At 44.1% G+C, this 26246-nt stretch overlaps 1 protein-coding gene across 1 annotated transcript in view; it reads left to right on the top strand.

Annotated features, from left to right (window-relative positions):
- LOC309560156 (protein mono-ADP-ribosyltransferase PARP14-like) overlaps window positions 1–26246 on the top strand; it is a gene marked incomplete at its 5' end in the record, with an annotated part of 157505 nt that overhangs the window by 79288 nt on the left and 51971 nt on the right. The window contains one exon of the mRNA XM_082263721.1: window positions 22020–22214. Within this exon, the coding sequence (XP_082119847.1) occupies window positions 22020–22214 (195 nt within the window). The remainder of the gene's footprint in view (window positions 1–22019; window positions 22215–26246) is intronic.

Raw genomic sequence — 26246 nt, 5'->3', positions numbered from 1 at the left:
CAGTTTGGATCTTGATGCATGCATTCATTATCAGCTCACCTAGAGCAGCCTTTTTCAAACCAGGGTGCCCCAAATGTATCAACAGGTTTTTTTTGTGCAGCATTACAACCTTGGGCACTATGCAGGCCAGCCACTGGTATCTTAACAACTGTTGATGTTATTGGTTGATAAGGAGAACGTTATAAGGGAGTTGAAAGTATGGTTGATAGGGTAGTCAGGCCAACATCCCAGATAAATGAAAAATAAAGGAACAACTCCCTATAGGGACTTTAATACCCTACAGTATAACCAAATCAAAATAAAATATAGGTTATCAATAAAGTATTTAGAAAAGTTTCAAATATTTTTTAGAAAAATTGTTCAAAAGCAGATTGGATGCTGGTGTACAACAAGGCCAACATGATGCAAATAACATGAATGTATACAGTTCTACATGTTCCAAGGACTATAACGATGATGACCATTGTGGCAGAGTATGTATGGAAAAAACTGACACAATTCAGAAGTTAACCCTTTCCTCAGGGGTGTATATTTTAGTAGAGTAGATCACTTCTACAATGAAGCAAAAAGGAATTACAAACATCATATTAATCATGTAAAAAATTGTCATTATTCCCTTAGCTGGAGGTTGTGCTTACATGTTGATGGCAAAAATAGAGCTTACATGCATCAGCCAAGGAAGTTGAAAAACAATTGGTGATAGCCATCCCATTGCCACTCAATGATGGTAACCCCCATAATGAGATCCGAAAAAACCTGCCAGAGTGCACGTCAGAGGATAGGGAATGTAGAGGTGTAAACCAGCCTGGTAAAACAAAAAAAAAGAATAAAGAAAAGATATATAAGGGGGGAAAAAACCCAGGATAAGGGGGTTATATATATATATATATATATATACACAGTGCTTTGCAAAAGTATTCGGCCCCCTTGAACTTTGCAACCTTTTGCCACATTTCAGGCCAGGGGCGGACTGACCATTCAGGGATTAGGGCACTGCCCGAGGGCCCAGGGTCAGTAGGGGGCCCCATGAGAGGCTACACACTACAGAAAGAATCCGGGAACTTCCATGCAGGCTATGCTGTGGTCGATATTTTAAATGCCCACTCTATGTGGCTGAGCTGCAATTTGTAGGTGGGGCTTTGTGTGGCTTGAGTGTGGACACAGGGGGCCCCATGATCTCTGATTGCCCGGGGGCCCCATGAGTTGTCAGTCCACCCCTGTTTCAGGCTTCAAACATAAAGATATAAAACTGTAATTTTTTGTGGAAAATCAACAACAAGTGGGACACAATCAAGAAGTGGAACGGAATTTTTTTGGATATTTCAAACTTTTTTAACAAATAAAAAACTCAAAAATTGGGCATGCAAAATTATTCAGCCCCTTTACTTTCAGTGCAGCAAACTCTCTCCAGAAGTTCAGTGAGGATCTCTGAATGACCTAAATGACTAATGATGATAAATAGAATCCACCTGTGTGTAATCAAATCTCCGTATAAATGCATCTGCACTGTGATAGTCTCAAGTGAGAGAAATTGACGGAGAAGAGAAATGCTGGAACATGTCAAAACCAGCATACAAAGGTATATTTGCTTTGTAAGAATAAATCACCTCTAATTTTGGGTGTCTTACATGTTTGGATGCGGCTGTATTATATAAAACTATTAGAATGTGGTGCCTCAAGATTTTCCATATTTTTTAAGGTTGCCTTGACTTAAAAAAGGTTGAGATATACTACTCTAAAGCCTTCAAACATACTGTTGAGAATTCATAAATGGTGACACAAACACCCTTTAGAATTTTGTAGGGCTGACAATTGTCTGTTTTTGCACCAGATTTATGTACTGCACATGAATCTGTCAGAAGCCAGCACTGAGGATGTAGTGTCCATAATGGGCATCTCTTTCTCAGTTTGCTTCCTCTCCAGTCAATGCATTTGTCACACTGACAGTACAAACAAATGGCTACTGCCCTCGCCTATAACTGGTCTTTGCACCAAAGAACACATGGAAGGCCAATGCATGCAAAACAAAAGCAAAGGAATTCCCAGCCCAAATTACCGACTAACCTGCAACCAACTGAATTATCCTGTCTAAAAGTATGCGTTAAAAACAGGGGTTTAGTTTGCACACGTTTGCAAATACATGCCTAAGCTACAGAGCCCTGTCAACACAGCCCAGTATTTTCTGTAGTCTTAACTAGAGTTGAGTGAACACCTGGATGTTCGGGTTCGGCGGGTTCGAACTTGAAAAAAAAGTTCGTGACCCGGACTTAACCCGAACTTTGTCCCGATCCCAAACCCCATTGAAGTCAATGGAGACCCGAACTTTTGAGCACTAAAATGCCTCTAAAACAAACATGGAATGGGGTAGAGGGCTGCAAATGGCAGCAAAATCATCTTAAGAGCATGGAAAGTGCTCTGCAAACAAATGTGGATAGGGAAATAACTTAAAATAACATAAAAACCAGAAAAATAAAAAATAATCATCTTGAATGATGTAGGAGCAGGACGAGGCCCATATGGAGTAGAATGTTGAGGTGGTGGTGGATATGGCGGTGTAGGTGGAAGCGGCGGCGGCAGTGGAGGAGGAGGACGAGGTAGCCAACACTGGTTTTGGTTTTACATAAAAAAAATGTTTAAATTCGGGTACACCCCAAAAGAGTAAGAAAGATCAAATCCAACAATGGCTGGGTAAGGCCGGTATACATGTCTATTCTGCACAAGGTACGGACAAGTCCTGTGGGATCCATGCCTGGTTCATTTTAATGAACATGAGCTTGTCCACATTGGCTCTGGACAGGCGGCTACGCTTGTCTGTGATAACGCCCCCAGCGGTGCTAAATACACGTTCAGATAATACACTGGCTGCAGGGCAGGCCAGCACCTCCAAGGCGTAAAGGGCAAGCTCAGGCCATGTGCCCAATTTGGAGACCCAGAAGTTGAAGGGGGCAGACCCATCATTCAGTACGTCTAGGCGTGTGCACACATACTGCTCCACCATGTTAGTGCTGGGTGGTGCTGCTGCTGGTGGAGCTCCTGTTGCAAGGAGAGGATGTGGTCGATCTGTGGCAGCTACACGCACAAGTGAAACACCTTTCTCAGCTGCGAGTAGGCGACAGAACCTTACAGCAGTATTTGGCAGGGCCTAATGCGCCTCTACAAATGTTGAGGCAAGAACAAGTACAGGCGATAGTAGATTGGGTTGCTGACAGTGCCTCCAGTTCCTTCACATTGTCTTCCACCCAGTCTTCTGCTGAAAGGTCAGAGTTGCCACCTGCAGCCGATGTCCATCAATATTTCACCTCACCCCCTTGCAAATCAGTCAAGCAGTCTGAGCCCCAAGTCATGTAGCAGTCTCTTCTTCTTTTTGATGACTCTGTTAGCATAGTTTCCCAGGGCCATCCACCTAGCCTTGCCCCAGAAGTGGAAGAGATTGAGTGCACCGATGCCCAACCACTTATGTCTCAAGATGAGTACATGTGAGGGCCATCGCAGCACGTCTCAGATAATGACAAAACACAGGTGCCAACTGCTGCGGATTTCCGAATTGTGGAGACCGACAAGGGTTGCAGGGGTGAAGACTGCGTGGAAGAGGATGTGGAGGACAATGAGGTCCTCGACCCCACATAGAATGAACGTCATGCAGGTGACCTGAGTAGTTTGGAGGAAGAGGCGGTGGTCGCACAGAGCCACCAGCACAGCAGAAGAGGGAGCAGGGTGCAAAAGCGGAGCGGCTGTGCCCTAGACACTACGCCTGCTACTGCCCAACGCAGCAAGGGACCGAGCACACCAAAGCCAGCTCAAAGGAGTTCCCTAGCGTGGCAGTTCTTCAGGCAATGTGCTGATGACAGGACACGAGTGGTTTGCACGCTGTGCAATCAGAGCCTGAAGCGAGGCATACACCTTCTCAACCTGAGCATAACCTGCATGACCAGGCATCTAAGTGCAAAGCATGAGCTGCAGTGGAGTAGACACCTCAAAAACCAAGAAAGGTCTCTGGCTCCTCCTGCTTCCTCTTCTGCTGCTGCAGTCTCGGCCTCTTCATCCACCTCTGTAGTGACAGTGGCACCTGCCACCTTGCAAACAGAGGATCTGCCAGCAACACCACCACCTGGGTCACCAACAACCATCTCCACAATGTCCCATGGAAGCGTTCAGCTTTCTATCTCCCAAGCACTGGAGCGGAAGAGGAAGTACACCCCTACCCACCCGCGATCCCTGGCCCTGAATGCCAGCATTTCAAAATTCCTGGCCTTTGAAATGCTGTCATTCTGTCTGGTGGAGATGCAGAGTTTTAAAAGCCTTATAGCGGTGGTTGTCCGACAGTACGTCGTGCCCAGCCGCCACTACTTTACCAGGCAAGCCATCCCTTCCCTGCACAACCAAGTGGGTGACACAATCAGGTGTGCACTGCACAATGCCATCTGTGGCAAGGTCCACCTAACTACGGATACGTGGACCAGTACGCATGGTCAGGGACGTTATATCTCCCTAACAGCACACTGGGTAAATGCAGTGGCGGCTGAGCCTGAGGAGGATAGCAGTTTGGCGCATGTCCTTCCACCACTGAGGATTGCAGTGCGCTTCAGTTTGCCTCCTGTTCCTAACTCCTCCTACACTGCTTCCTCATCCTCTACTGCCTCCTCATCCGGTCAGCGTAACACCTTCACCACCAACTTCAGCACAGCCAGGGGTAAACGACAGTAGGCAGTTTTAAAACTTGCCTGTTTGGGGGAAAAACCACACACCGCACAGGAGTTGTGGATGGGCATTGAACAGCAGACCGATGAGTGGTTGGTGCCAGTGAGCCTCAAGCTTGGCCTGGTGTGCAATAATGATAAATCTCGTAGCAGCTCTGGGCCTAGCCGGTTTGACACACATCCCTTGCCTGGTGCATGTGCTGAATTTGGTGGTGCAGAGGTTCCTTAGAAATTACCCCGATATGTCAGAGCTGCTGCAGAAAGTGCGGGCCGTCTGTGTGCACTTTTGGTGTTCTCACCCTGCTGCTGGTCGCCTGTCAGCGCTGCAGCGCAACTTCGGCCTTCCCTCTCACCGCCTCATATGTGACATGCCCACAAGGTGGAACTCCACCTTGCACATGCTGGCCAGACTGTGTGAGCAGCAGCAGGCCATAGTGGAGTTTCAGCTGCAGCACGCACGCATGAGTCGCTCTGCGGAACAGCACCACTTCACCACCAGTAACTGGGCCTCCATGCGAGACCTGTGTGCCTTGTTGCGCTGTAACATATGCAGACTAGGCCGCAATGTTATCTTTTTCCCTAAATGGGTGTTTATTGAATAACGGAATAGAACAACAGTATCCAACGAGTGTATCTCACAGTAAAATATGCAGACTAAGCCGCAATGTAATATTTTTTCCCTAAATGGGTGTTTATTGAATAGCGGAATAGAACAACAGTATCCAATGAATGTATCTCACAGTAAAATATGCAGACTAAGCCGCAATGTAATATTTTTTCCCTAAATGGATGTTTATTGAATAGCGGACTATAACAACAGTATACAACGGGTGTATCTCACTCGTACAGATACAGACTAAATAACAGTAACATATGCAGACAGGGCCACAATCAACTGTTTTTGCCCCTAAATGTTTTTTTCTAATTGCAGTGCGCAATACAACAGTATGCAATGGGTGTATCTCACTGTAACATATGCAGACAGGGCCGAAATCAACTGTTTTTGCCCCTAAATGTTTTTTTTTTATTGCAATGCGCAATACAACAGTATGCAATGGGTGTATCTCACTGTAACATATGCAGACAGGGCCGCAATCAACTGTTTTTGCCCCTAAATGTTTTTTTTTTATTGCAATGGGCAATACAACAGTATTCAATGGGTATATCTCACTGTAACATACGCGGACAGGGCTGCAATCAACTTTTTTTGCCCCTAAGTGGTTTTATTTATTGCAATGTGCAATACAACAGTATGTAATGGGTGTATCTCACTGTAACATATGCGGACAGGGCCGCAATCAACTTTTTTGCCCCTAAATTATTTTTTTATTGCAAGGCGCAATACAACAGTATGCAATGGGTGTATCTCACTGTAACATATGCAGACAGGGCCGCAATCAACTGTTTTTGCCCCTAAATGTTTTTTTATTGCAATGCACAATACAACAGTATGCAATGGGTGTATCTCACTGTAACATATGCGGACAGGGCCGCATTCAACTTTTTTTGCCCCTAAATGTTTTTTTTTATAGCAAGGCGCAATACAACAGTATGCAATGGGTGTATCTCACTGTAACATATGCAGACAGGGCCGCAATCAACTTTTTTTTGCCCCTAAATGTTTTTTTTATCGCAATGCGCAATACAACAGTATGCAATGGGTGTATCGCACTGTAATGTATGAATGAAAAACTGAAAAATAATTGTCGTCTTAATTGGTGCTTGTTAAATAGCTGATTTGAAATGTAGTGTCTGTCTAAACGCTGTAAGTCACAGTAAAATATGAAGGAAAAAAGTTTTTTTCTTTTTAAAATGCAGATTAAGCAGACACATATGCACTGCACGAAATGCCCACTACACACCACACGCTTAACAGGTTGGATACTGTTGTTGTTCTATTCCACTATTAAATAAAAAAAAAAACATTTGAATGAAAAACTGAAAAATATTTTTTTTACCCTAAATACTGTATAATTATTTTCCCCTCACATTGGTGCTTTTTGAAGAGCAGGTTAGAAAAGCAATGTCTATCTAAAGACTGTATGTCAAAGTTAAAATATGAAGGAAATTTTTTTTTTTCTTTTTTAAATGCAGATTAAGCACACACATATGCACTGAGCTTGCATGAAATGTGCAGCACCACACGCCTAACAGACTGATAAAACTTTTTTGTTTCTCCTTTCTCCTCCTCACTTGGCTCAGGTCCGGGCATAAAGATCGTTCACTGCACCCCCACACAATACAATCAATGTAGATCGCTGTCTGATTAAAGCAGATTGTTCCTATCCTATGCTTTCCCTACAAGCAATCTCTCCAGCCTGGCCCTACAGTAAACTCCTATCTCTCCCTCCAGGCAAAAAGATCGTGCACTGCACCCCACACAATCAAATCAATGTAGATCGCTGTATGATAAAGCAGATTGTTCCTATGGCTTTCCCTACAAGCAATCTCTCCAGCCTTGCCCTACAGTAAACTCCTATCTCTCCCTCAGCAGCAGCAGTCAGGAACCTCTCCCTACAGTAGTTATAGCAGAGTGACGCGTGGCACTGTGTGACTCCAGCTTATATAGAGTCTGGGTCACATGCTGCACTGGCCAATCACAGCCATGCCATTAGTAGACATGGCTGTGATGACTTCTAGGGCACACTAGTTAAACGCTTGCTGATTAAACCGTGCTAAAACATCAAATAACGTTACCGAACAACGGACAGTACCCGAACATACAGTGAATTGTCCGGGTTCGGGTCCGGGTACCGAATACCCAAAAGTCAGGTACGAACACGAACAATACAGTCCGGGTTCGCTCAACCCTAGTATTAACTCTAAATTTAAAAATTTAATTTTGAGAGCCTCCACAGTTGAATCACATGCATTATAATGGATAGGTAGGGGGCAGGTGAGTCTGGAGGGAGTCCACCCCTCAAAGGCATGGGGGCACACAGGACACCCAGCATATAACACCATGGCAGAAAAGATGTACAGTGCATCTCCTTACCAGTATATGGCCCTCTACCTATCCATTATAATGCATTTGCTTCCACTGTGGAGGTTCTCAAAATTTAGAGTTGGACTAAAGAAAAAACTGAGGTGCCTTGACAGGGCTCTGTAGCTTGCGCATATATTTGCAAATGTGTGCTAACTAAACCCCTGTTTTTAACGCATATTGTTAGACAGGATAATTCAGTTGGTTGCCTGCTGGTTGGTAAGTTAGGCTGGGAATTTCCTTAGTTATGTCTCACTGACAGGCTCATGGCTGAGGAATTTCTAGTGCAGTGGATTAAGCCTGCTTGAGTACTAAGAGACTAGTCTCCCATCAGGTCTGCTTTGCTGTTGACTCATGCACAACAGTGAACTGATCCTTATTGAGTCCAACATAGGCTTTTGAATCTGGCCTCTGCAGCCTGCTGTAAATAAAAATTAAGACAATCCTTAAGGTAAACTTGTCTCCTATTTTCCCATGATGCTTCTTTAACCCAGTTACCAAAGCAATTTCCCAAATATGGACATTGCCATATTTGGGTAATGACATTATAAGTATCACCAAATCTCCTGGGTAATAACTAAATGAGGAGGAGGATAGAACTTTGTGCACATTTAAGACAGCTTCCTAGCACAGAGATGCCCCACTCTGAGTACTGGCATACCTCTGTAAATCAGTCAGGAGCTGGTCTTATTGCCGTGTTGTTCTTAATCTGTGAACTAGTAGTCATTTTTAACTTTAATTTTAAGAATCTGTTGCTGCCGAATTGACAGGTTCTTCTTAAAGTTTTGGTAGTTAGAACTACCTGAATTTGTCTCTGTGTTGGTAATGTTACTGAAAGTGGTGCAAATGCTTGCCTAAATTTTGCATAGGTAGTTCTAATTCCTCAAACAAGGTATGGAGAGAATAGGCAGGACTTTTCAGGTAAAAGTGTTTAGTTCTTCTATAATAAATCCCCAACCACTGTCAGCATTGTCAGCTTCAGATATAGATATGAATAACATAAAACATGAATCATCATCCCATTTTTTTCTCCAGCAACGGTTTTGTAGACACAGACCTCTTTCACAGATTAAAATATATACATTCACTAAAAACAATTTCTTTACCGACAATCTTGAGAATTACACACCTTCCTGGAAACCGGTGAAAGGAGATGACACAGAAAGTTGTATTGCTAAATCACAAAATTAGGAGAAAACACAATTCAGTCAATCAGGAGTTTCTGCAGAGCTCACAGAGTGCAACAGATAGGGATGGTCAGATTGACTTTGCTAATTGTGTAATAACAGCACACTTGTCACTAGGTTCACTGTAATTAGCATGCTGGCTATAATCAATGATATGGATCTATTGCACCTCAACACACTATAGTTGATTTAGTAAGTTTCACATAGATGAGTAGAGCACTGTTACATTTCAGCTATCTGGTCATGTGCAATGGAAAAACTGGATTTTTGTAAGAACTTACCGCAAAATCCTTTTCTCTGAAGTTCATCAACAGATGCAGCTCCATCTAGTCAGAGACTATAGGGTTATGCTCCTCCTATCAGGAATAGGCACTAGGCAGGAAAAAGGCTTAACCACACCTATGGGGGCTGTCCCTGCAGGCATAACCCCACACACCCTGCTATCATCAAACAGTTTAGTTGCAAGCAGTGTTCTGAATAGAAAAAAACCCCATTCACTCAGAAGTAGAGGGGCGGGTGCTGCATCTGTCGTACTTCAGAGAAAAGGATTTTACGGTAAGTTCATACAAAAATCCAGTTTTCTCTATCGTTCATCGACAGACGCAGCTCCATCTAGTCAGAGACTATAGGAATGTCCCAAAGCAGTATATTCATGAGGGGTGGGAAGACAACGCAAACGGAAACGTAACTATAGCCAACCAGGTAACATGGAGCTCAACCAGGAACAACTGGAGCTCACCCTTAAAACACAATACATCCTCAAAGAGAAACAAAAAAAAAACAGTTCTCTTTAAACAGCAGCCTGCAAAACCTTGTGGCCAAAAGGAAGCATCCGAAGATGCCAACACATCTACTTTGTAGAATTTTGTAAAAGTATGCACAGGCGACCAAGTTGTCGCCTTGCAGACTTGCAGCACCCACGCCTGATGGCGAAAAGTCCAAGAGGCACTCAGTGCTCTCAAAGAATGCGCCTTCACCAGGAAAGGAGGAACCTGACTCTTCAGTGAATAAGCCTGAACTACCGTCTGCCTGATCCATCTGGATATGGTCACTGCAGACTCAGCCAATCCCTTATGAGCTCCTTCTGTAAGGATAAAAAGAGCGTCTAATTTTCTAAAAGACTCAGTGGTCTCCAGATAGACCATGATCGCCTAAACCACATCCAAAGAGTGCAACGCAAATTCCTTAGAATGTTTGGGCTTAGGGCAGAGTGAAGGAAAACAATCTCTTCATTCAGATGAAAATCAGAAACAACCTTAGGAAGAAATGACTGATTAGGTTGAAGAACCACTTTATCCCTGTGTATTACCAGATAAGGTGAGCGGCAGGACAACGCCGCTAGTTCAGATACTCCGCAAGCGGAAGTGATAGCCACCAAGAAGGCAACCTTCTGGGACAATGAAAGCAGAGAAATCTCCCGAATGTTCTCAAAAGGAGGCTTTTGAAGAACAGTGTAACGGAACCGCAACCCACACTGTACTTGTGGACCTCAATCAATATACGGCTTCCTCCTAGTCGTGAACATAGATATCAGATTTCCCAGCCGCCCACATACAAAGCTAGACGACAACTTAGCTTGTACTGGAATCTTATGCTTTATTGAACAGTCACACAGTTTTTATAAAGCATGGACCTCCCCCTCCTGATCAGATTACCACACACAGGTCAGGGGTTTCCTGATTACATTATCATATGCAGATGAAATTGTATACAGAAAAAGAATTAACCTGAACTAATTATCTAGCCATCTGGACAGAAACAATATGTGAGTTCATTAACATTTAACAGACCAGCTTAACATAATCCATATCACACCTCAATACACAAACAATAGGGAGATTCTGTCTCTGACATTGAAGTTCAATACACATTAGCATAAGTGTAAACACAGACCCCATTTGAAGTAAACCAAACCATTAAGTATCTGTCTTTCACTCCCAGTGACGGTGAGTACCATCACAAAGAGATAATATCAGATTGAGGTCCCACGGAGGTAGCGGGACCTTCTCGGAGGAGCCATATGGTGCACTCCCTGTATAAAGGTATGAATCAAAGCATGCGTAGCTAATGGGCTTTGGAAAAATATAGACAAGGCCAACACCTTGCCTTTGATAGTGCCCAAAGCCAATTGCTGTTCAGCTCCTTTCTGCAGAAAGGCCAAGACCCTGGCTGTTGAAAACAATCGAGGGTGCACCTTCAGTGATTCGCACCATGAAATATATACAATATCCACATGCGATGATATATCTTCCTAGACAGGGCTGCTGTTAGAAATCGCGGGGCCCCGTACAGACTACCTGGCAGGGCCCCCTCAAGAAAATATTAAAGATATATATTTAGCTAAAATTTACAACAAAATCACTATTATCAGACACACATATAACATAACTCGAATAATTCCTGCTAAATCTAAAAAAAAAAAACGATGTTAAATAAAAAAGAAGATGAGATGAGAAAAATATACAGGCTGGGCAGTTGGAGCTCAGTGACCAGAGAGACAGAGAGAGAGAAACAAAGTTACAATTTACAAATAAACTCCTGAGCAGAGATAAGTGCTGGTTGGGGGGGCCCACACAAGGGAGGGGGATTAGTGAGGGACGACTGTCTCTTTCTCAACAGATAAAAGCTGATCGCAGGGAGAGGGACAGATCAGATTCAGGTGCTGGAGGAAGATTTCTGTAATTGTTGTCCATCACTAATCCCCCTCTCTGTGTGGGCCCCCCTGTGTGCTAGGGCCCCCTACAAGAGGGCTGGTGGTCCCCCCCTATCAGCGGCCCTGTTCCTAGAAGTCGACTTCCTAGCCTTTAACAGAATAGGAGTCACAGAGTCTGAAAGACCTCTATCTCTCAACACCTGGCTTGAATCTGAACCGGACAATCTTACAGACGAGTCATCCAATGGCTCAGACAAAGCTTTTTTGCTCTGTGCCCCAAAACATTTATCGGTAGTTTTGACTCTTCCATTGTTCAGGTACCCTGGGCACAGAGTTTCCCCAGCACCCCAGCCTGATAGGCTGGCGTCCTTGGTCACCACCATCCAAAAAAACGGGAGGAAGGACTTGCCCTGGCATAGTGCTGGAGACTGAATCCACCACAACAGAGCAGACCTTGTATTGTGGCTAAACCGAATTAAAGAGTCCAAGGATTTTGGATCCTTGTTCCATTTGACAAGAATCTCCCTTTGCAAAGGTCTGGTATGGAACTGAGCAAATGGAACTGCCTGGAAGGTTGATACCATCAGAACCGCGGCCGGCATGCAAACTCGAAGAGAGGACAGATTGTTTGCCAACAACAACCGAATCGCCTCCTGCAACTTTTGCAGCTTGTCCAGGGGAAGAAACACCTTGGCCAAGGCTGAATCCAGATTCAAGCCCAGATAATCCAGTCTCAAGACAGGTGTCAGTGTGGATTTCTTGAAATTGATGTTCCAACCAAAATCCTGCAGGAGTTCTGACAGTGACTGTCAGATCCCCCAAAAAGACTGAAGGAGAGTCCGCGCTCAACAGGAGATCATCTAGGTACCCCAGTACCGCAATCCCCCACTGGTGCAGCAATGCCAATACTGGTGCTAAGACCTTGGTAAACACTCTGGGAGCTGAGGCGAGACCAAAAGGTAACGCCAAAAATTGATAATGCTCCCCTGCGACCGCAAAGCGAAGAAACCGCTTTGAGTAAATGCGTCCAGCGTAAATAGGGATGTGTAGATATGTGTCCTTGATATCTATGGAGGCTAAGAAGTCTCCCTGGTGCAGCGACGCCACTACCGTGTTGATGGATTTCATCCAAAACTTCTGTACCCGCATGAAGCGGTTAAGGGCCTTGAGATCCAGGATGGGACGCGCCTTGCCTTCCTTCCTGGGCACAGTGAAGAGGTTTCAATAAAACCCTTGAAAACATTCCTGAAAAACCTTGTGACAGCAAGTCGTGTACTGCCCCTCGCAAGTCCCTTAATCAGATTGGGGATAGTCGAAGATTGGACAGGACGAACCTGTCTGAAGGGCGAGACCTAAATTTGATCTTGTACCCAGATCGGATCAGTTCGTGAACCCATTTGTCCTGAATTAAGGAGGTCCGGGGTTCCAGAAAGAAATGAAGACGTCCCCCCCACCCCAGAATCGGGTGAGGGCGCCCCTTCATGCAGACGAGGACTTGCCTGCAGGTCAAGATTGGCTGGTCTTTGCTTTCCCCGACCACAGCTTCTTGGAACCCCCAGAAGACCTGAATGATTTAGCTTTTTCTTGTGACCCGGAGGCACGAAAAAGACATTTTTGAGCATTAAAAGGAAGGCCTCCACCTAGGATGTGGCACCTTGCCCTTGGAGGATTGGGGAAGATGAGTGCTCTTACCCCCCGTGATACCTTTGATCAACTCGTCCAGAGAGGATCCAAACAGCCTCTCCCCTAAGAAGGGAAGATCAGTCAAGGCCTTTTTAGAAGCCTGGTCCGCCGACCAGCTTTCCAGCCACACCATGCGCCTAATAGCAATCCCCACTGCCGATGCCCTGGCCACCAACGGGCCTGAATCCAGGGACGTAAAACACATGAACAACAGGGCTTGAGCCAACTGGTCTATTAGTTCCAACACCACAGGGGGAAGCCGTTCAGCTTCCAAGTTACTTTTCAGTAACTTCACTCATTCCATAGCAGTCTGCGCTACCAAAAGTTTCACAAAGGTAGTCTTTAATATGTGACCTGCTACCACGTGTAAATGGCGGGACAAGGACTCCACCCGTCTATCCACGGGGTCCGCAAAAGTTGGAGACTCTTCCACCGGTACCAGAGTCGCTTTATTCAACCATGACACTGGGGAATCCACTTTTGGTGGTACAGTGGACACTGCCTATGCAAAGGGGTAACAACATGCACCACTAACATGTGCTTAATGCACCGCCATTGTTCATCCACAATAGTATGAAACAATTCTGGGCATGGCGACACCTTGCCCGATTTAAGGGATTTGTGAGAGCCAAAAGACACCTGCGTACCCGACGCTGTGGGTTCATCAGCCAATTTTAAAAAGTTTCCCGCACTGAAACTATCAGAGCTCCCACCAAAGCGCGTTCCCGCGCAGTGGTTGATGAGGACAGGTCCTCTTCACCGTCAGAATGCGACGACACTGACCCCTCAGGGTGGTCTGCGTCTGTGGCGGCCATTTCTATCTCAGATTCCGAAGACCCTGCAGATGGAGGTGAGGACAGAGGGCGTTTGCGGCTGGCAGCACTAGCAATGACAAAATCTACCTTAGACATCAAATTTTGCAAAAAAGCTGCAATCTCTGGCTAAGACTGAGAACCAGAAGGTCCTGCAATCACTCCCAGGGGTTCTGCAGGTGATATATTATCCTGGGACTTCATGTTACACTTTTTAAAATACTTGGGCAGTGTCTCTTTAAGACCGCCACTATAAGTGCAGGCTCACAATCCCTGGTTATTATAAAATAATAGCAGAGTAAATGAAGAAAAACCCACAGGGAACCTCATGAAAACATTACCAGACTAAAGAGGAGATTTCCAGCATGATCTGTGCAAAAAGGAAACTGACAGGACGAGGAAGAGAAAACTCAGCCCCTATATTTCAAAAAGCTATGCCGCATGCCTTTCCAGACTATGGACCTTAGGAAAATGGCCGCTCATGCATTCTCAATCGGGAATTATAGAAAATGACTGCCCATATAAACTAATGGGAATATAAAAATCATGATCCACAGCAAAATGGCGGCCCCCACGGCGCAACATGCTATCTCCAGGACCCCCAAAAATGGGCCCAGAACAATAGGCACTGGAAGGTCCCTGCCCAGGGGACCACACAGGACATGTCACCCCCTTCAATTAAGCGCCATAAGGCTGCATTATTACCACCCCCAAGGTAAAAACCTGCTAGGGATAGGGGAATGCCGAGGGGTACACAGGACTAGTCCTCTGAGGTGCCAGGGGAACCGAGGGAGCCCCTAAGGTCCGATTATTCCAGGGAAGGGCCCACGTTCGCCCCGAGACTGCCAGGGGTTTTTGGGGGGACAATTTCTCACCATACCACAGTACCAGGTGGTCGCCATTCCGAAACAGATCCTCTCCCACCCGGGATGGGGGTGCTGTCAGCCAAGGGGAAGCTGTGACTCAGGGCGTTCCAGGTCGTGTGTGTCCCAGCAAGACGGTCCATTCGCAGGCTCGTCTCCATCCTTCGGGGGGCACTGTGGTGAGGCCTAGTTCTGGACTATAACCTGCTTATGCTCGCTGCCCAGGCTGGGAGGCCTTAAGGATCTAGATTATCCAATGCGAAACCGCAGCTGGCTGTTGCTTCTAGTTCCTCTGGATCTTGGTCCTCAGGAACTAACTAGTGAAAATAAAAAATCACAAACTAACAAACTTTCCTATAATAACTAAGACCGAAGTCCCAGCAGGAAGCTAGGTCCTATTCCTTAAACTAGGCAGAAACAAACTTCTTGATGATAGCAGGGTGTGTGGGGTTTTGCCTGCAGGGACAGCCCCCTTAGGTGTGGTTAAGCTTTTTTCCTGCATAGTGTCTATTCCTGATAGGAGGAGCATAACCCTAAAGTCTCTGACTAGATGGAGCTGCGTCTGTCGATGAACGATAGAGAATTGAATGTTCGAGTGAGAACAGATTCACTTGGCTTAATTAAAGTGGTTGTAAAGTCAGAATGCATTCTAATACATTAAGATAAAAAACTTTTTGTGTGCAGCGGCCCCCCTTGTACTTACCTGAGCCCCCTCTTGATCCAGCATTGTCCACAAATACCTCGGTCTCCCTCCTGATTGGCTGAGACACAGTAGCTGCGCCATTGGCCCCCGCATAGCAAGCTGCTTGCTGTTGGGACACTCGACAGGAGGGAGGGACCAGGAGCACCTAAGAGGGACCCGAGAAGAGGAGGATCCGGCCTGCTCTGTGTAAAACCAACTGTATAACATGTTTGTTATTTTTAAAGCAAAAAAAAAAAAAACTAGATTTTTATACGTCTCACAATATGCATTAGAACCGCAGCATGTAACTGGCCCATCCCTATACATAATTGAAACTAAGATAACGGAAAGCTATAAAAACAGATTTTTTTTTTTTAACTACTTGAATACAGGTCACTTTCACCCACTTCCTGTCCAGGCCAATTTTCAGCTTTCAGTGCTGTCACACTTTGAATGACAATTGCAACACTGTACCACCAATTTAAAATTTGTATCATTTTTTTTGAGACAGATAGAGCTTTCTTTTAGAGCTTTATTTTAGTGATATTTAATCACTGCTAGTTTTTTATTTTTTTGGTTGAAAAAAAAAAAAAAAAGTTTTTCTTGTAAATAAGTAATTTTTCTCCTTCACTGACGTGCGCTGATGGGCACTGATGAGGCGGCACTTATATGCAGCACTGATAAGCACTGATAGGTGGCACTGATAGATGGCACTGATGAGCACTGATAGGTGGCACTTATGGGCAATGATAGGTGGCACTGATGGGCACTGAAAGGCAGCACTGATTGGCATAACTGATGGGCACAGAGTGGTGCCGCCGATGGGTACAGACTTTGTCACTGATGGGCACAGAGTAGCATCACTGATGGGCACTGTTGGGGCTGCATTTTAATCAAGACACTGATGATCAGTGTCCTGATTACCTTTACACGTATTCATTGTGAGGAGATGCCACTTATCAGCTCTCCTCGACCTCACACTCTTTCAGCGTGTGAGATGAAAAGCCAATAAATGGCACTTCCTTGTTTACATGTGATCGGATGTGATTGAACACAGCTGATCACATGGGTAAAGAGCTGAGGTTCTTTGCTGAGATCGGGTGCACTTTAAGGTCATCACAGAGGAAAAGGGGGCACTCCTTACGTCTAGAGGAAAGGAGATTTTGTCTCCAAATACGGAAAGGTTTCTTCACAGTAAGAGCTGTGAAAATGTGGAATAGACTCCCTCCAGAGGTGGTTCTGGCCAGCTCAGTAGATTGCTCTAAAAAAGGCCTGGATTCTTTCCTAGGTGTACATAATATAACTAGGTACTAACATTTAGAGGTAAACTTGATCCAGGGATTATCCAGCACCTCCCCTCCCCCCAGCTCCAAATGACAGTGCGTGGGGATTCCTTTCCCCCACACCCACTGTCACTCAAAATCACAGCAATCTGTGAATGAAGAAACTACAAGTCCAATTTTCTGCAGTGGCTTGTAGTTCTTAATGGACTGCGAGGACGTTGATGAGCACCATCATAGTCCATTGACACTTACTCCAGTTTTCAATTAGAAAGCCCACACAGATATACGGGCAAGAAAGCTGGAGTAAGTGCGGCTCTTGTTCAGGGACGACATCATATGACCCAGGGGCGCCTGATCGCGGCTTAACTGGGCGCCTTCATATGACGTCATCCCAGAACAAGAGGGGAGTTGCTGGAGAATTGTTACAGGTGTAACGTGTAACACACTCCAAAGGTGGACTTAGCTTTTAATATATCGTTTAGTACAGTGAGCTTAGTCAGGTTTAATATCTGCATGTAAATGGCACACTATTGAAAGAAAATCCTTCTAAACACCTGAAGAATTCCTGCTTTTACTAAAGAGTAGCTCTACTTTTATTGAGAAAAAACATTCTCCCCTGTTGTACAGTTATTCTGAATGAGTGTGACTAATTCATTATAAGCAGCTGATGCAAGTTCTGATAAGAAAAGTTGCAGAGTCTACATCCCTTTAGAAGTGATTAACCCCTAGGGAGTATCTCACAAAAAAAAAAATGACATTTTTGTTGCAGAAGATGCCTGAAACCTGACTAGTATCTAAAGATGCCTAAAACCTGACTTGTATCTAAAGCCATAGATGGCCATAAATGGTTCGAATCCTGGCCAGGATCAACTTGGGCACAACCAGCCTGTTGGTTTTTGCATTCAATTATTGCTAACAGCTTTTATAGCTGCTAGCCATAATCACTGTGTTCTTCTGGCAGGGGCGGCTACCCCCCTCCCAGATAACACAATGGCTCCACAGGAGGGATTCCCCTGTCAACACTGTGTCAACACATGGTTGCAGGAAAGAAATTTGCTGCGTGTATGGCCAGCCTTAGTGCAGAGTTCTGCACACAAACAGGAAATTACATTTCTGGGGAAGTTCTCTACACCAACTGTGTACAGAATGCCTCCAGGAGCCATATTGCATTGACTTTATTGAATTTATAGAAAAGAACAGCACTGCAGGTTGAAAAGGAAAAGTCATTTTTATTACTATTAAATTACAATTGGACTTCTGTATAAACAGTATATGCTAAAATATAATATTTGCTATATATTTTTTTCATGAAAGTTGCCCTTTAAGTGGTCACTGGTCCATGATAACTTACTTCACCTCCCTCTGCAAAAGGGCAGGAGTGTGGTCCAGTCATACCAAGGTGCGTATTAGTCTAATGTCACAGGCTCACTCCAGGATATACTATGGAAGCGAGTAAAGTGTATGTCAGGGCAAAAAAAAAAAAAAGAAGAAACCTACCGTACATCACAGCAGTGTATGAACCTTTCCCCTTTTTCATACATAGTTACATAGTTAGTCAGGTTGAAAAAAGACAAGTCCATCTAGCTCAACCAATAAAAAAAAAATAATGCACACAACCACACAATCCCATATACACAATCCTATATCCACAATCCTATACCCACAAAGCATGATCCAATTTGCTACAGCAGGGGAAAAAATTCCTTCCTTATCCCTCGAGAGGCAATCGGATATTCCCTGGATCAACTTTATCTCTAAATGTTAGTATTCAGTTATATTATGTACACCTAGGAAAGAATCCAGGCCGTTTTAAAGCAATCTAGTAAGCTAGCCAGAACCACCTCTGGAGGGAATCTATACCACATTTTTACAGCTCTTACTGTGAAGAAACCTTTCCGTATTTGGAGATAAAATCTCTTTTCCCCTAGATGTAAAGAGTGCCTTCTTTCCTCTGTGATGACCTTAACCACTTGAGCCCCGCCCGCCGCAGTTTTACTGCGGCAGGCAGCCGCTCCTGCGCAAAGCGAAGTTATACTACGTCGCTCGCTCAGGAGACTCTAGGGGGCGCTCTCCCACCCTCGCTCATCAGCCGGGGAGCCAGTGCGTGTGACCGGCGGCTCCAATGGCGGCCGGCCACTCGCAATCTCACGCAGCTGAGAGAGAAGGACAGAAGGGTGATGTAAACACAGCCGTCTGTCATTCTCCCTGAAGTAATCACAGAGGCTATGTGATCCTGCTATATAGGATTGCATGTCTCTGTGATTACTTCACAAGCCACGCTCCCTGACAGTTAGAATCACGCCCCTAGGGAAACATTTAACCCCTTGATCACCAGTACAGTTAACCCCTTCCCTGCCAGTGTCATTTTTACAGTAACAGTGCATATTTTTAGCACTGATTACTGTAGTAATGTCACTGATACCCCCAAAAGTGTCAAAAATGTCAGTTAGGGGTCCGATCTGTCCGTCGCAATGTCGCAATGTCGCAGTCCCGCAAAAAAAAAATCGCAGATTGCCAACATTACTAGTAAAAAAAAAAAAAAAAAATGACATAAATCTTTCCCGTAGTTAGTAAACGCAATAACTTTTGCGCAAACCAATCAAAATACGCTTATTGCTAATCTTTTTACCAAAAATATGTAGCAGAAAACAAATTGGCCTAAAATGTTAAAAAATTTAGATTTTTACATTTTCTTTTTGAGAATTTCATATAAAAAATTAGAAAAATATTGTTATTGTTTCAAAATTGTCGCTCTTTTTTTGTTTATAGCGCAAAAAATAAAAATCGCGCAGGTGATCAAATACCACCAAAAAAAAGCTCTGTTTGTGGGATAAAAAGGACGTCAATTTCATTTGGCAATAGCATCACAGGACCGCGCAATTCGTTAAATTCACGCAGAGCTGAATCGCAACATAGGGCCTGGTCATTGAGCAGCCAAATCCTCCGGGGCTAAAGTGGTTAAAGTGAATAACTCAACACCAAGTTCGCTATATGAACCCCTTATGTATTCAAACATGTTGATCATATCCCCCCTTAATCTCCTCTTCTCAAGAGAGAATAAACTCTGTTCCTCTAATCTTTTCTCATAGCTGAGCTCCTCCATGCCTCTTATCAGTTTGGTTGCCCTTCTCTGCACTTTCTCCAGTTCTCCGATATCCTATTTGAGAACTGGTGCCCAAAACTGAACTGCATATTCCAGATGAGGGGTTACTAATGATTTGTTCTATCCCAGTGTTTTCCAAACTGCAGCCCGGGGGCCAGATGCGGCCCTTTGCTTACTTTTATCTGGCCCTTGGGGCACTATTTCATCCACTGAAACCAACAATGGGGCACAATTCCTCCCAATGACACCAACAATGGGGCCCAAAGACATCAATGAGGCAGTCTAATTCCACCCAATGACACCAACAATGGGGCCCAATGACATCAATGAGGCAGTCTAATTCCACCCAATGACACCAACGATGGGGCCCAATTCTTCCCACTTACACCAATAATTGGGGCTCAATTACTCTCACTGAAACAAATAATGGGGCATTATTTTTTCCCACTGAGGTTGGGACCCTTTCTACTCCCATTGGCCACAGCCCGGCTCTCCTAAAGTCTGAAGTACAGCAAACTGGCCCTTTGTTTAGAAAGTTTGGAGACCCCTGTTCTATCCCATTTAAAAGACCCTGCAAGAAAAGGAAATACCTGCCAATGTTTGAGAAATGCAGTCCTACGATGAAGACATACCGAGAGATATGGACCTAGTGGTGTCAGCCCTTCCCAGGTGTCTTTAGCTGAGCCACTCAGTCTCTCCCATCCTTCTATCTCAACAACAAAGCCACTAATTATTCTGTATTCCAAGATAACTATTAGGAGGAATACTTTGACTCCTTTGAGATAACACAGGCAGAGTGAAGAAGACCCAAGACAGTTCTAAATTTCTGATACAGTAAAACCTTGGATTGAGAGTAACTTGGTTTGAGAGTGTTTTGCAGGACAAGCAAAGGTTTTTTATAAATTTTGACTTGATAAACAAGTGATGTCTTGATATACAAGTAGTGTCACGTCACAACTGAGTAAAAAAGAGAAGAGAGGCGCCTCTAAGTGTAGCAATATGGTTCCATTTAATGAAGGTACAACATTTAGCAACTCACATGGTTGATGATGATTAAAACAGTCACATCTAAGTATGCAGGCATCTAAGGTAAAGCTGTCCACATAGACCAGTGATGGCAAACCTTGGCACCCCAGATGTTTTGAAACTACATTTCCCATGATGCTCATGTACTCTGCAGTGTAGCTGAGCATCATTGGAAATGTAGTTCCAAACATCCGGGGTGCCAAGGTTTGCCATCACTGACATAGACCATCCTCTGCACCCCCATTGATGTCATCTCTTCCACACTGCGCTCCACGAGCGCTTCAAGCCTTGATTGCTCTACTGCAGGGTAGTCTTCCCGGTCAGGACTGCAGACTGGCAGCGGTGAGAGCCGGTGGTGCGGTGGATGGTCTATATGGACAGTTTTACCCCGGATGCCTGCATCCTTAGATGTGTCTGTTTTAATCATCAACCATGTGAGTTGATAAAATGTTGATCTTTCATTAAATGGAACCATATTGCTACACTTAGAGGTGCCTCTCTTCTATTTTATACTCTGTAGTTCCTGCTGGATTTTGCTTCTAATCCCCTTGTGGAGGCGCCATTTGTGGATGGACTTTTTATGGTTACACAATCTATCACATTACTATAATCTTTTTATATGGACTATAAACTGAAGTATTTATGAAGAAATGGTTGTGGAAAGAATCATCTGAGTTTCCATTATTTCTTATGGGGAAATTCGCTTTGATACAAGAGTGCTTTGGATTACAAGCATGTTTTTGTAACAAATTATGCTTGCAACAGGTATTCGTTGGCATTTTCCATGAGCACAAAGATACAGATGAACTGCTCGGCCAATGAAAATGAATATAGAGATGACCTTACAAGTACTGAAAAAGTGAGATTACCTAATGTACAGGCAGCTTTAGGATCCTCGTTTCTCTGAAAGTATATTTTTCTAGTTAACAAATGCATACGTTTATTTAACCTGCTGCTTTCAATGAGGTTAAGTTGTGTATTCAATGGGAAAACAAGTATACAATAGTTTCATGTGAACCTGAACAAAGGTCTTTTTTTTCTTTTTAGGTGAATGTGGATTTAATCCACTTGAAGTGGCAAACCATTTTGTGAATTCAATAGCCTTATTTGCCAGGACTAGAAACCCCGTTTCTTTGACTTGTGTTCGTCTGGTTATAAGTCGCCCACACATCTACCACATATTCCGTGCACAGTTGAGGAAACACTTTCGATTTGTGTCAGGAGACTCTTGGAAGCCATTGGGTGAGTAACAGAATGCTAGTTCTAAGGACACAGCACACAATGAAAGAAGAACTATGGTCAAAATGAAAAAAATCAATATGTGATGTAACTGTATAATCTGTTAAACATCTCACGGGTTGTTTTGCAAACAATAATAAGGATATTAAGATATCTGCCTTTTCCCCTGCAGCTGAAAGCTCTCGTGTTCACTTCCTTTAATCTGGAGACAACACTGCTTCCTCTGCTTCTAAATTCCTCCATTGTCCCCTTTTGCGTGATGATGCCCTGAACAGACTACAGCGTGCCGTCATTACATCACTGGGGGAGTTGCTCATACAGTCCATGAAAAGCTCCGGCATCTCAATCATCAAAAGAAGCTCCACCCCCCCTCACGATCGGTCTGTGATGCCCTGCCCACTCCCACCTATGTCCCGCCTTTGCCCCACCTGTGCCCGCTCACTGCTTTCTATGCCACTGTCTATACAGGTTTGGCTTGGCTTCTCCTCTGATAAGCTGACAGAAGAAAACACGCAGCAAGAAGCATACAGATACATTCAAAAATCTTTGTGCAAAGTTACCTGCAGGCAAAAAATGAATAATGATATACCGTATTTTCCGTCGATAAGACGACCCCCCTACTTTTCAAGTTAAAACATAGGTTTTGGGCTATAGTCGCCTTATAAGACTACCCCCCTTCCGAAGCAAAGCAAGGCAACACCATATACCATATACGCCGAGTATAAAAATCCCAAAGGTAATTAAGTAAGTGTAATCTATGAAAGCGCTGGCTGTCTGTGCCCTATTCATCTGCAAGGTACCGTAAGTACCATAATTGTATTCTCTTCTAAATCTCCAAGGTATTGTAAGTAAGTACTACCGGTAGATGTATAATCTCAAGGCGCTGGCTGTGTGGGAATCCTGTACCGGTATACCGTATGTACCGTAGCTTCGGCTACATACAGTATACCGCACTGAGCCAATCACGGAGAGCGATGTATTCTATTATTGAATGCAAAGCCTGCTCGGATTGGTGGAGTCAACATCAACCCGCCTCTCTGACTCCGCCAATCAGAGCTGCCTTTGCATTCAATAATAGAATACATCGCTCACCGTGATTGGCTCAGCACGGTATACTACGTAGCCGAAGCTATGGTACAGTATACAGGTACAGGATTCCCGCACAGCCATCGCCTTGAGAAGATTATACATCTACCAGGCATACTTTTACTTAAAATACCTTTGAGATTTATAAGAGAATACATTTACAGTACTTACGGTACCTTGCAGATGAATAAGGCACAGACAGCCAGCCAGCGCTTTTATAGATTACACTTAATTACCTTTGGGATTTTTATACTCGGCGTATAAGGCGACCCCCTCATTTTTGGGGGATTTTTTTGAGGTTCAAAAGTCGTCTTATATGCTGGAAAATACGGTAATTATTACAAAATAAAAAAATATATATAACATATTTATACTCCTCTGTGCACCTGGCTTCCTCCTCCCCTCCACCTGGCTGCAACTCCCCCTCTCCTCTGCTCATCTGGCTCTAACCTTCCCTCCACCTGGCTGCATCCCCCCTCTCAACTCTCCCCCATCCCCACTGTACGTGAAGGTTATAGGTTCCCTGCTCTGCTCCAACAGGTTAGTAAGGGCTCCGCCTCCTCATTATTCACAGTAGGAGTCTCTGATTGGCTGTCTTTCATTGGTTAAATCTGACATAGCTCATATGACTACCATACCATAACTTTTTGATGATGTTCTAATTTTTGGAGATGCACCTGTACTTTCTCAAAATCTTTTTTTTTTAAATAAAAAATGAACCACTTGCCTACAGTGCACTTATACCCTCTTCCAGCCCAGACCAATTTCCAGCGTTCAGTGCTCTCACACTTTGAATGACAAATACTCAGTCATGCAACACTGTACCCATATGAAATTTGTGTCTCTTTCACACAAATAGAGCTTCCTTTTGGTGGTATTTAATCACCACTGTTTATTTTTTGCACTTTAAATAAAAAAAATAAAAATAAAAACATTTTTCTTTGTTTCTGTTATACAGTAGATGTAGCATCCCCCTAGGTAGGTGCTAGGAAACTTACATGGGTGACCCTGTCTGCTTATCAGGGGGGTTTTCATTGTTCAGCTAGGCTGTTATGTGTTCCCAGGTGTGCCTGTTGAGTTTGGGGAGTCTGTCCACTGTGTCCAATGGGGGCTCTCATTGGACAGTGGAGGAAACCTGACCAATAGCACACCAGAGGGCAGAATCTGCCGCAATGCATCCTGGGAGGGGGAACACATGACAGAGCATATTTGACGGGAAGCAGAGTCCCAGGAGGAGGGTGACGGCTGTCTCTCCTCCTCTCAGTGTGAGGAAGGTGTCCTGGGTGGTCGGCCTAGAGGACAGCAGGTTGAGCTGTGCAAGGGATCCAGTGTGCTGAGGGTGCTAGTGTGGGCCCTGAAGAGTTAAGAGTTTCAGCAGAATTTACAAGTAGGACTAAAGGGAGCAGTACAAAGGACTTTGTGTCACCGGGGAGTGTCAAAGTCAGTCAAGTGTTAACAGACAGCAAGTCAGCGTTAACAAGCGCCAACTGGCGTTGACCGGCATTCAGCCGGTGTCAAGTCAGCGTCAAGAAGCATTTTTCTCAGTTGTCCCATTAGATTGTGAATAGTTGAGCCAGAGGAGTATCCCACTCATTCCCTTCTCCCATCCAAGTTCCTAAATAAATACAAAACCCAAAGATACTGGACTGTTTCTTGTCTCAGTGCTCACACTTGGAGAACATGCTTAAATGTGCTGTTGTTACTAGCGGTAACCCTGGCAGACCCCCATCCAGCAAAACGGCTGGGAATCCTGCTAAATAAAATTTAGCAAATCAGTAATTTTTCATCATAAATTTTAGGCCAAATGTTATACTGCTACATATCTTTGGTAAAAATAACCCAAATCAGTGTATATTTGGTTTTTGTGAAGGTTATAGAGTCTACAGGCTATGGTGCCAATCACATTTGCCTGATGTACTAACAGCTTTTCTTAAAACCCTAACATACCAGGAAAGTACAAATACCCCCCAAATTACCCTTTTCTGGAAATTAGACATTTCAAGGTATTTAGTAAGAGGCATGGTGAGTTTTATGAAGTTTTAATTTTTTACCACAATTCTTTGCAAAATTAAGAATTTTTTTTCACAAAATTGTCATATTAACAGGTTATTTCTCTCACACAGCATATGCAGACTTGCAATTACCCCCCAAAATACATTCTGCTACTCCTCCTGAGTAGGACGACACCCCATGTGAGACTTTTTCACAGCCTGGCCACATACAGAGGCCCAACATGCAGGGAGTACCGTCAGATGTTCTAGGGACATAAAATTACACATCTAATTTCTTGACTACCTATTAGGTCCCTTTCACACATGCTGTCCGTTTGTCAGTTTTTCATCCATCTGTTGACAGATAAAAAACCGACATCAATGCATCTAAATGGAAAAACGTATGTAAATGGATGATCATCTACAGTGCCTTGCGAAAGTATTTGGCCCCCTTGAACTTTGCGACCTTTTGCCACATTTCAGGCTTCAAACATAAAGATATAAAACTGTAATTTTTTGTGAAGAATAAACAAGTGGGACACAATCATGAAGTGGAACGAAATTTATTGGATATTTCAAACTTTCTTAACAAATAAAAAAACTGAAAAATTGGGCATGCAAAATTATTCAGCCCCCTTAAGTTAATACTTTGTAGCGCCACCTTTTTCTGCGATTACAGCTGTAAGTCGCTTGGGGTATGTCTCTATCAGTTTTGCACATCAATAGACTGAAATTTTTGCCCATCCCCTCCTTGCAAAACAGCTTGAGCTCAGTGAGGTTGGATGGAGAGCGTTAGTGAACAGCAGTTTTCAGTTCTTTCCACAGATTCTCAATTGGATTCAGGTCTGGACTTTGACTTGGCCATTCTAAAGCCTCGTACACACGCAACGATTATCGGCCGACCAATCGGTCGACTTTTGTCCAGTGTTGTTGTGTTGGTTGAAATGTGCTCCAGACT

This window comes from Pelophylax lessonae (genome assembly GCF_965119305.1).
Source record: "Pelophylax lessonae genome assembly, chromosome: 1".
Lineage (NCBI taxonomy): Eukaryota > Metazoa > Chordata > Amphibia > Anura > Ranidae > Pelophylax > Pelophylax lessonae.
Note: the sequence above shows the minus strand (reverse complement) of the source record. Positions and strands in the feature narration are given on the sequence as shown.